The sequence below is a fragment of the Pocillopora damicornis genome, chromosome 3 (assembly GCF_964200805.1).
Source record: "Pocillopora damicornis chromosome 3, jaPocDami1.2, whole genome shotgun sequence".
Lineage (NCBI taxonomy): Eukaryota > Metazoa > Cnidaria > Anthozoa > Scleractinia > Pocilloporidae > Pocillopora > Pocillopora damicornis.
The window spans coordinates 30438705-30450140 of NC_142672.1; the positions used below are offsets into that span (position 1 = coordinate 30438705).

An 11436-nucleotide genomic window follows, 5' to 3' on the forward strand; every position below is an offset into this window, starting at 1 on the left:
ACGATTATTCCTGCGGAAATATAACACACAAGAATGTGAAGGGACCTCCTACGTTCCAAGAACTAGTGGCAGATATATTTTGGAAGAAACCGCTTGAAAAACCACCGAAAACTGATTTAGCCGTTCAATACGCTTTGTTAAAAAGGAAACTACCGCAATAAAACATGTTGACCAAAATAAAGATTCTGATGCTGTTACGAACGCATTCAATGTTTAATTCCTTTCAGTACTGTTAATAAATTATGTTGAGTGTTGAAGACATGTGCTGACTGCTCATTTATTATTGACAGCCGGAAAAAATGAGCCTTGACAAAAGCCTACAAATTCACGGTAAAAGCTGAAAAATTATTTTAAACTCTGAAGGGTGCTCGTATAGACAGCTATACAAACAAGGAAATGAAGATAGAAAAAAAGAAGAAAATAGCGAACAACAAGCACTTAAGTCTAATAAACTTATACCTACCCGAGCAACGACGTCCCACGTGCACCGCTCAAGCTCATCATTTGACAGGCGGTAAAGCTGTGTAAATTTATCCCATTCCTAAAACAAAACCTCCAAACTGACCCCGAACTAAAGCCTTTCTTGTCGAGAAATCTTTCTTTTAGCGATAAACTCACCTCGGAGTGTGTTTTTCTTTGTGTTATTACAAGATCCTTTAAGTACTCAGCACTGAAGTCGTTCATGTTTGGAAAAGTGACTGCGGGGTAAATACGAATTTCCCGCTTCCTCCCTTCCAGAGAGGTGTGGCATGGGAGGGAGGGAGGGGGGCAGGGGTGAAAAAGTTCGCATTTAGGGAAGGGGACTGGGGAGAAGGCGTGCTAGGAGCAAAAAAATTACCGTGCGAATGGACCCCTCCCCCTCCTTCTTGAGTAGTCAAAATAAAAAATTGACATTAATATTCAATTTTTGATTTTAAACGAGAATTGAATGGACGAATGACACACGGACCTAAGGGCAAGCTGTAAAACTGACTTTCTTTGCACCCTGAAATGGGAAACAAGATATATTTAGAATAAAAACCACTTTTATTTCAACCTCTTGAACCGCGTGGGGAAAGCAGTGACTCACATTTTACAATCTTCAGCAAAACGACTGAAGTACAAAATATCGTGTTATTTAAGTCGAAGATTTTATGGAAAAATTCCATCATTCAATGAATATCTTGGATTTGCCTGCTACCATACAACTTGGCAAAATATGGCGCCGACAATCAACAACTGAAATGCTCAAGCGAAAGGAAAATTCAAGCGTTCCGGTATTTAAACAAGATCTCCAAAACCCGGTAAGTGCTTTACGGTTATAAAAAATTGTATTCCAAACACAATGATTAAGACTGGATTTTTTCTCAGTAAATTCTTGCCATTTTAATTGGTTTTCCGGAATAGATGCTTGACTTTTTTCGGCATTGATGCCTGTTTGTTTTTTTTCGCGATGCTTGTTTGGTTTTCCTCGGCTAGAACAGTCGTTTGGCTTCCCTACCTCTTCTCTGCCATTTTGTTTTTTTCTTCAATGGGTCTTCTCGTACTTTTGAGTGTGAGGGGTTTCCTCAAATTTTCTCAAAATTTCAATTTCAATTAAAGATTTGGCAGATATTCATTTTCAGTAAATTTGTTCAAATACATTTTATATTCCTCATCCATTGAAGCAATGTCTATGTGCCTGACTGGATTAAGACTCTAAAGCAAACTTTCCTGGTGAACGTTGGATGGTGAAATGACCCGGTCCCAGCTGATGGAGATACCTCATTGCTGGATCGTCCAAAGGGAATTACACAGAAATTATGCATCTATAATAAAAAGCGCTTAAATTCTGGGATTCTGAACGGATAAGTTATCACGTTCACAAGTGAATTGCTTCACTGTAAAATTTTTATTATGAATATTGTTAATTGAAGAAGGTGAAAATTTTCCGTGACTTTCAATTTAACCAAAATATTTAGAATTTGAAAAGGAAGCCAGGTAAAAAGCAATATTACTGTTAAGAGAGCTAGCGTCTTCGCCGATTTCACTTCCCTTTTGATATGATTCTGCAAAATGGTGTTTTCTGCTTCTTCCAGACAACAACGTTTGCTACACATATTGTTACCAGAGGGATTCCAAGAATTTTTTTTCTACCCGCCCCCCCCCCCAAAAAAAAAACCATAGTAGCTGACAAAAACAGCTGGACGAATTAAAAGGGCCTATATTTAACATGACGTTTTAATAGACTCTTCCTTTAGTCAATAATTGAGCACGCTATTGTAAAGAAGTGACAGCTCGTTCACATCTGTAAGCATAGCAATCAATTTTATTGACGCTTCCCTTAAATTTTCTCAAAGCGAACTTTATCCTGACAATTTGCTTTTATCAGTTTTGTTTTGCAGTCAGCTCAGTTCAACAGTTCCCTGCTGCACCAGAGTCAAGAATTCATCCAGAAGATCTTACATTTTAACCATTCTACCAAAGGTAAGCAGATGAAGAATGAGTCATTAAAATTCAAAGTACTTTCTTGCTACAGAATGTGTATATTCTAGAAAAGCAATCTGGTGTATTTGTATAATAAAACTTGTGTGATGCTTAAAGGAACTAGACGTTAATGAGATCCACTTCGAGAGAAGCCTTGAAGTTGAAAGCTTCATTACACTCCTTTTTGTGTTTCATAGAGAAAAAATATAAAAGTATATATTGCTATTTGGAACAACACAGAGGTCGAAACTAAGGCACGTGCGAATGGGGTCAGTTTCTGGCGCAAACCGCGTTCCACTTTCCGGGGAAAAAGCCTAATGGAAGTTATAAGAAACTACCGCTGTCATGTTGAAACAAGTTACACTGTAAAAGTGAAAACTTTGTGTTTTAAATTTTATCAAAAACAAAAATTGTGTAGGCTCTTAACTTAGTTAAGAGCATAGAAGTCGTGTTGAACATTGTGACTTATTGGTTTGTGTGTTTTTGTATAACTTTAGTGAGACAAATTGGTTCTAACAGATGTCTCGTCCCCTGGTTGTTTTAACTTTTGAATATGAGGAAACTACATATTTTAGTGAGATAATTTACAGTTGATAAATTAAATTTTTTGGAGAACTCCGAGCCCCAGATGGGATTTGAACCCACGACCCTCCGTGATTAACCGCTGAATTAAATTGATCATGGAAACTGGCTATCGTAAAAAAGTTTCGAAATCTGATTTTCTAAAGTTAGCCCTTCGTCAGAGCTGGAGACATGTAACAGCAGTCTAATCCGTACACTTTCAGTCCCACGGGGACCCTCTCCCAACTGAACTAAACGTTTCTTGTTTTAGGACTGTTTGATTCATTTGTTTAACGATGTAAAAAGTATTTCTAACTTGATTCTACATTTCACGAAAGAGTATCGTTAAAAAAAATACTAAATGCTCGTTTACTAAGGTATTTTTAAAGGAAGGAGCTTGTCGAAACCTGACGTGATACCTGGGGGCAGGCTGTTGTGGTATGCCAACCCATTTCATTTTCCCAGGGGAGAGTAGCAATACTTAACATCACTTTTCGCCTTGGGAATCTGGATAAGAAACAAAAAACATTGTACTACTAACCTGTCATTCAGTTCAACATCCTTAGACCAAGTTTTCACTACACGTCCGCGATCGGATGGTAGACTGCGGCGAGGCGTAAACAACATCCATAACTGTGGCTACATAAAAAAAGATATAGAAAACAAAGTAAATCAATTTTCATCTTTAGGAGTTTAAAATGTCAGGGCATCTGACGGATAATTACCAAAGATAACGAGTGATCATGAAGTTGCAGATTTAGTCTTTGCTGGATACATTCTTGTTGTTGTAGTCTTTCTTTTTCATTCTTTCCTTTTGTGGTTTGTATGAAAATAGCAATCGATACAAGGAAGGTTAAATACACATGGTCTATCTCATTGTTATTAGATGAGCCCTGTAAATTGAGAAAGAGTTGGAAACTTTTTTTGCAATACCACACATTAGAAGCGGAGCACTCATAGGAGGAAGGTCACCAACTAAAATCCCTACAGAAACATGAGAAATGTTGATAAAGAGCGGATGATCGGTAGATAAACCCACTATCAGGTATGAAGACCGCACTCATTAGAGCACAGGAAAACATGCGCAGTGCGGTAACTCAAACGACCTGGTAAAGCAATTTTGGTTTAACCATACGTTTCACTTTACTGAAGTTAGACTCAATTTAGTTTTTTCACAAGTTTGGTCACATTAGAGTCCAGTTTATGTTTTTCACTGAGGTCAATCCAGAATTTGGATCCCACAATGAAGCTGAGCCAACCATCAGGTCTGTATTTACCATCCATCATCATAGGGATGACGTCTTTTTTAAGCTGATATGTGTACTCTGCCTCTAAATGGATCATTAATAGAACTAAGTTGTCAACTTCTTGGCTATTATTAATAGTTCTAAATTCACCATGTTCTCATCACTGGCAAGAGTGTTGTCATTTGCCTCCTCCTGATTGCCTTGTTCTTCTTTCTCCGTATCCTTGCGAACATTCCTGTCCCAAGTTGTTATCTCTGGGTAATTACTTCTACGATCAACAATTATATCGTAAACAAGTTTATGTATTCCCACAGCCAAAGCAAAATCTGTCTCAACAGATTTGTTAGATCTTTTCCAACACTTTAAGAAAATATCAGTTAAAGCTTTAGCATGTTCAAGTGCCGCTTCTGTCAAAGATTTCCATCGTGAAAAGCTTTATTCAAGGACTGGTAATGCATATTTGTGGAACTCAATCGTGTTTCAATTGAGGCTTATTCTTGCAGAACAGAGATATAAGTATATTTTTTTCACCAACATCTTTAGCAATTTTTTCATTTTCTGCAGGAAAACGATTAGTCACGGGTTTTCCTTCTATGGTGGTCGTGTTAGATACATCTTTCACATTTCCGTCGGAGGACTTTTCATCTCGGGAAAGTTTATTGTGACGCTCTTCAGAGTGAGATTTGTTTTCAATCACTGTTTGTTTACTGTTTGACCTTACATGGGTTTTTTACCTTTCCTGTTGTTATAGAGGCTCCACTTCCCATCGGTCCTAAATAATAAAGTTATCATCGATCATTGACAACGCTAGCCACCGATGATTCGCGCGAATTATTATTTGTGTGTTGTAGCCGCCATATTGTTTGGCTTCAGTCACCCTGAGCCTAAAGTGTAAAGTTTGCTGGCGTTTTCGACACAGCAGCGACAGCGTAGACACAGCGTCAGACGTCTGCGCATGTACAACGTCGTAATGATCATTAGCAACGAAGTGGAACGAACGTGCCTTATCCACCGAGCAAGTGCTGATTCATTTTGCCGCTGTGTCGGTGTGTCGATTAGCAATAGTTGAAGATCTTTTAGGAAGCAAGCGGTCTCAAACGAGTTACAATCAACCACGCAAGCCAATAATTCACGGTGTTTTAAAAGCGTATAACCTTTGTCGGTGAGCTCAAAACAGAATGGTAAGTTAAAAGGGTTGCCAGTACTTGAATAATATTCATGTTCGAAAAGTCTCGAGTTTTCTCTTACCCTAGTTTTATTTATTATTTTTTTATAGCTTCCCTGAAAGTTTCAACTGTTTTCGCTTTTTTTGCGAGACAGCAGTTGATTTTTATGTCTTCCGTTGAATTTTTTGTTAATTTACTTCCATTGTTAAATTCCGAAAGTTTTTTTTTTTTCTGAGGCCGCTGTTGATAAGCCTCAAACAATTGATTGAACTACCCGCCCAAAAACCATTGCTTTAGCTCATTGCTGGACAAATTAAAAGAGCCTGTAATCAGCATGATATTTTAATGACCACTGCATTTAATCAATATTTGAGCATGCTATTGTAGAGAAGTGACAGCTTGCTCACATCTGTAAGCATAGCAATCAACCTTATTGACGTCCCCCTTGAATTTTCTCAAAGCGAACGTCAATTTTTCTTAATTGACAATTTGCTTTTCTCAGTTTTGTTTTACAGTCAGCTCAGTTTAACAGTTCCCTGCTGCACCAGAGTCAAGAATACATCCAGAAGATTTTACATTTTAACCATTCTACCAAAGGTAAGCAGATTAAGAATGAGTCATCAAAATCCAAAGTACTTTCTTGCTACAGAATGTGTATATTCTAGAAAAGCAAGCTGGCGTATTTGTATAATAAAACTTGCGTGATAATTAAAGGAACTAGACGTTAATGAGATCCACTTCGAGAGAAGCCTTGAAGTTGACAGCTTCAATATCATCCTTTTCGTGTTTCAAAAAAATATAAACATACATATTGCTATTTGGAACAACACAGAGGCCAAAACTAAGGCCCGTGCAAATGGGGTCAGTTTCTGGCGCCAACCGCGTTCCACTGTTTGATTTATTCGTTTAACGATGTAAAAAGTATTTCTAACTTGTTTCTAAATTACACAAAAGAATATAGTTTAAAAAAATACTAAATGCTCGTTTACTAAGGTATTTTTGCTCCTAAAAATTTTCTACCGTTCAGATTTACTGGCAAAGGTTTGTTTTCATGGCAGGTCAAAAGAAAAACAGTGCCCAGTAAAATGGATTTTAACTCATGGAACATCTTCTGGGGTATATGTTTTGGTGTATTGGTGACTTTGATCATTGTAGGAAATATTCTCACCATCTGGATATTCTTCAAACAGAGAAGCCAAAAACGCTCTTACTCACTTCTCATAAGCTTATCAGTTGCCGATTTGCTGGTGGGAATTTTTGCTGTCCCTCTTTATATAAAAGTAGTTGTGTCACAGGGATATACATGGTACGTTATTTCCATCGGTGCCGACGTTTTCACGGGCACAACGTCCATCTACACTCTTGCGGTCATTTCCTTGGAAAGAATGTACGCCGTCGGTTGGCCTCTTCGTCACAGAACTGTGAACTATCGTGTTTACGTCTGCGCTATTAGCATACCGTGGATCATAGCGGCAATATTTACTACTTTAGTGGTGTTACGGATACTTAATATGATAGGGAGGGAGCATTTCTTTTATTGTCTTGTTTTAATTCCTGGAATCCCTCTAATAACTATATGTGTAGCAAACTTTGTTATTTGGAAGAAGCAGAAAACGCCATTTCGCGACCAGAATCACATCAAAAGAGAATTGAAATTGGCGAAGACACTAGTTCTCATAACAGGAACATCGCTTTTTACCTGGCTTCCTTTTCAAATTCTAAATATTTTGTTTGCATTGAAACTCACACAAAATTTTCACCTTATTGAATTGACTGTATTTATTATCAAATTTTTACAGTTTAGCAATTCATTTGTGAACGTGATGATTTTTCCGTTCAGGATCCCAGAATTTAAGCGCACTCTATTCCAGATACTTAATTTCTGTGTAATTCCCTTTGGAAGATTAAGCATTGCGGTATCTCCATCAGCTGGGACCGGGTCATTTTCGCAATCAAACGTTCACCAGGAAAGTTCACTTTAGAGTCTAAATCCACTCAGGCACATAGACATTGCTACAATGGATAAGGAATATAAAATGTATTTTACAAAAATATGCAAATATGCTGAAAATGAATGTGTGCCAAATTTTTAATTAAAAATTAAATTTTTAGAAAATTTGAGGAAACCCCCCACTCTCAAAAGTACGAGAATACGCATTGAAGAAAAAATAAAAAAGTCAGTGAAGAGGGAAGAAAGCCAAACGACAATTCTTATCGAGGAAAACCAAAGAAGCATCGCGAAGGAAAACCAAACATGTATCAATGCCGAAAAAAGTAAAGCATCTATTCCGGAAAACCAGTTAAAATGGTGACTTTTGAGCTTTTTTGAGCTATTTTTCTTTAGTCTTTACTGAGAAAAAATGCAGTCTTAATCATTTAACAATTGGTTCATACGTCAGCGTGCGTTCATCGAGATATGAGGTACGCGGGAAGTTTCGAGAGCACGAAAGATGCGTAAGAGTTGCTCCAGGCAAACTTCCTAAGTGTTTCATATCTTGATGAACGCACAGCTGACTTATGAACCAATTGTTTCATAACATTTTCAACCCGATGGAAAAATTTTTTTCTCGAGGGATTTGTTTGCTGACGTCATGAGTGTGCACAATATAGAATATGAAGCACGCTTATGCAATTGAATTTGATTCGACAAATTTACTAGCTAGGTTATAATATGTTTTGAATAACCGTAAAGCACTTACTGGGTTTTTGTAGATCTTGTTTAAATACCGGAACGCTTGAAATTTTCCTTTCGCTCGAGCATTTCAGTCGTTGATTGTCGGCGCCATAGTTTGCCAAGTTATATGGTAGCAGGTTAATCCAAGATATTCTTTGAACGAAAGAACTTTTCCTTAAAATATTTGACTTAAATAACTCTGTATTTTGTACTTTCAGTTCTTTTGCTGAAGATTGTAAAATGCGGAGGGACTGCTTTCTCCAAGAGGTTCAAGAGGTTGAAATAAAAGTGGTTTCCATTCTAAATATATCTTGTTTCCCATTTCAGGGTGCAAAAAAAGTCAGTTTTACCGTAGGGCAAGCTGTAGCTAACATCTACTAGCCCGAAAGTCATTTTTACCAGCCCGAAAAAATTTTTTCGCTAGCAGAAAAAAAGAGCTGTTTTGCTCTTAGTGCTGCCACGCTGCAGAATTTTCACCGGGTCACCGCAAAATATAAATGGTTAACATGCATTTTAGACATTTTAGAATTTAGAAATACATTTTATAACAAAAAAAAAACGGAAAAAACGGCGTTGAAACCGTGAAACCAAAGTTCTCAATGGACACACTAAATGACAACGTCGACAACGCAAAAAGCTGCCAGTGAAAGCGCTTCATTCTCCAATTTGCCGCCAAAAAAAATTTGCCGCCAGAGTATTTCTTAGCAACTGTCAGGGGAGATATTTATATTATTAAAGGGATAAAAATTTGATGGTTTTCATTAGTTTGCTTCTAATTCAAATGGAAACCCTTCCAAAGTTTGGTGTCAATATCTAGCAAATGCAGCTTGCAAAGAAAGTCGTGTCCGATAGCCCGGGGCTAGTAGATTTTGCGATCGGGCTAATGGATTCTGTGGTTAACTTGCCCGTGGCAAGTGAAGAGTTTTCGGAGAATTGAAATTACAGAAGTACTGTAAGACAAATGTTTTAAATTTCTAATCAATTCATGCGGACCGAAAGTAGCTCTCACGAAGTGAAATCTGCAGAAACAAGACGAAGTGTCGCATTACATGTCAGACGAGACATAATGAGATCCCGTGCATAACGTAGAAGCAGGTACTGAAAAAAACTTTGGAGGTTTTTTGAATGGTCTAGAGTAGCTGTTTTTTCCACGTTCAAAAAGACATGAAACCCGTGCGAAGAATTTAAGGACCGTTTCAAATGCTTCTATTATCTGAATCCATTCGAACGACTTTTTCAGCCCATTTTAATTTGCTTATCTCGGTTTCGTTGTACAGTCAGCTCAGTTCAACAGTTCCCTGCTGCACCAGAGTCAAGAATACATCCACAAAATTATACATTTTAACCTTTCTACAAAAGTTAAGTAGATGTGAAAGGGGAACTCTGACACATTTTGAAAACAAAGTTGATTTCAAGGCAACTCATAAATTTACACGGGTGAATAATATTCACAATGTCTTACTCGTGAGTTCTGAGGAGGGGTATGAATATTATCAAACAGTTTCTGACGCGTCATATTTTTTTCAAATTATTTTCTTTAAACTGTTTCTGACGCGTTAGAAATATTTATTTTCCAAGTTGATTTTCTTCATCATCTTGTGACGCTTCAGAAAATTATCAAATTTACTTTCTTCAAACTGCACTTTCTTCAAACTGCTTCTGGTGTCAGAAACATTCATGTTTTAAATTTATTTTCTTGTTTTTGACACGTTAGAAATTTTTCAAATGTATTTTCTTCAACTTGTTTCTGACGCTTCAGAAACATCGATGTTTCGAATTTATCTTCTTTATCAGAAACAGTTTGTTTCTGAGCGTCAGAAATTTGTTCAAATTTACGTTCTTCAAACTGCTTCTGAAGCGTCAGAGATTTTTCTACTTTATTTTTTCGTCAACCTGTTTCTTTCGAATTCATTTTCTTATTTCTGACGAGCCGGAATTTTTTTTTTAATTTGTTTCTGCGACAAACAAGTCTAGTTGTGGTGAATTTGCATATCCTTTGTAAAAACATGTCTTTTCAAACTCAAATCTTATTTCGTTCTGTTTACGAGTGATCCGAGTTTTATTTTTAGTAAAAGTCTTTAAACTTTTCTCTTATTACCTCAACGTCAATCTCAGATGAGCTTCTTGCTTTATTTCTCCATTTCTTTATTCAGGAAATAATGCTGCTCATCATTGCTCTCGCGCAAAATTGAGTTGAACTCAACGTCAGAGAGAATTATTTGCAATCGCCTTTAAAAACAACCTGCTGACTTACAGATGCTTTTTCTCTGGAATTGAAATAGTTTTTTCTTGTTTTGTAATTTTTTTATTGATTTGTCCAATAATACCAAATGAATTTAGGTTGAAATGAGGTTTCTCATAACTGACGTGTCCTTGGCAAATTAGAGAAAATTAGATCCGTTTGGCACACAACATACACTGTGACAGGAGTAACATCGGCTATATTATGAACAAGCGGTAAGGCGGTTTCGCAGAGTGGAATTTGGGATAATAGCTCAAACCTCAAAGGAAGGTCATTGATTCTCGTCGGTCACGAAAATTCGCATACATTAGATACAATTCCTAAGTGACATTTTTCGTTGAGTTGGGACTCCAGAATAATATTTAACCCTATCAAGGAGTTGCCCGACATTTCACCAAGCGCGGACTTCCGATTCAAAGAAGGTGATAATCACGGTCTTGGATCTGTTTTCGTTTACGTCTCATATGTTGGTCCGGAAGCAGATCATTCAGCAGCTTATCCTGGAAGAAAAAAATTCAGCGATGAAGGTGGAAAAGCAATTAAAGGAGTTCTTTTGTTTTCACGGACCTTACTTTCATCGATATTTTGTTACCTTTTACTCCATAATTTTTCTTTGTTTGTGTCATTCATAAAGTTCTTTACCGTAAATTGTATTCATTCAGATCTACCGTTTAACTGCTTGAACCGCCTAACTGTTTATACTGCCTTTATCAATCACTTTACGTCGCTTTACATCGTCTTTAATTTGCCATTTGGCCCGTACCTCGTACAACGTTTCAACCGCCTCAAATGTTAATTTCGCTTCAATACTTTAGTAAATTTCGTTTGTGCGTTGGACACATACGAGTGATTTTGGCCCCAATAGTTAATGAGCTCCACTTCAAGAGAAACCTTGAAGATAATAGCTTCAACATACTCCTTTTCGTGTTTTCTAGAGAAAAAGTGTAAAAACATCAATTGCTGTTGGGAACACAGCGACCAAAACAAATAGGGTCAGTTTCTGGCGCCAACTCCGCTCCACTTTCCGAGCCAAAAGCCCCAGGGAAAATTATAATAAACTACCACTGTCACGCTGAAACAAATTATATTGAAAAAATGAAA

General features: G+C 37.2%; 1 protein-coding gene across 2 annotated transcripts; it reads left to right on the forward strand.

Moving 5' to 3' along the window:
* The first annotated feature begins 5295 nt into the window (after positions 1–5295).
* On the forward strand, positions 5296–7490 carry LOC149049311 (adenosine receptor A1-like). 2 transcript variants are annotated; one of them, XM_089200716.1, is made up of 3 exons: positions 5296–5434; positions 5922–6016; positions 6478–7490. In XM_089200716.1, the coding sequence occupies exon 3, from the start codon at positions 6505–6507 to the stop codon at positions 7399–7401; it is 897 nt and encodes a 298-aa protein (XP_089056842.1). In that variant the 5' UTR covers positions 5296–5434; positions 5922–6016; positions 6478–6504; the 3' UTR covers positions 7402–7490. The 2 variants fall into 2 exon arrangements, with proteins under 2 accessions (XP_089056842.1, XP_089056843.1); XM_089200717.1 differs by lacking the exon at positions 5296–5434 and having other exon boundaries at positions 5831–6016.
* The last annotated feature ends 3946 nt before the right edge of the window (positions 7491–11436 follow it).

Excerpts from the sequence above, each read along its gene's own strand:
- LOC149049311 (XM_089200716.1), top strand. The coding sequence starts at position 6,505 with ATGGATTTTAACTCATGGAACATCTTCTGGGGTATATGTTTTGGTGTA.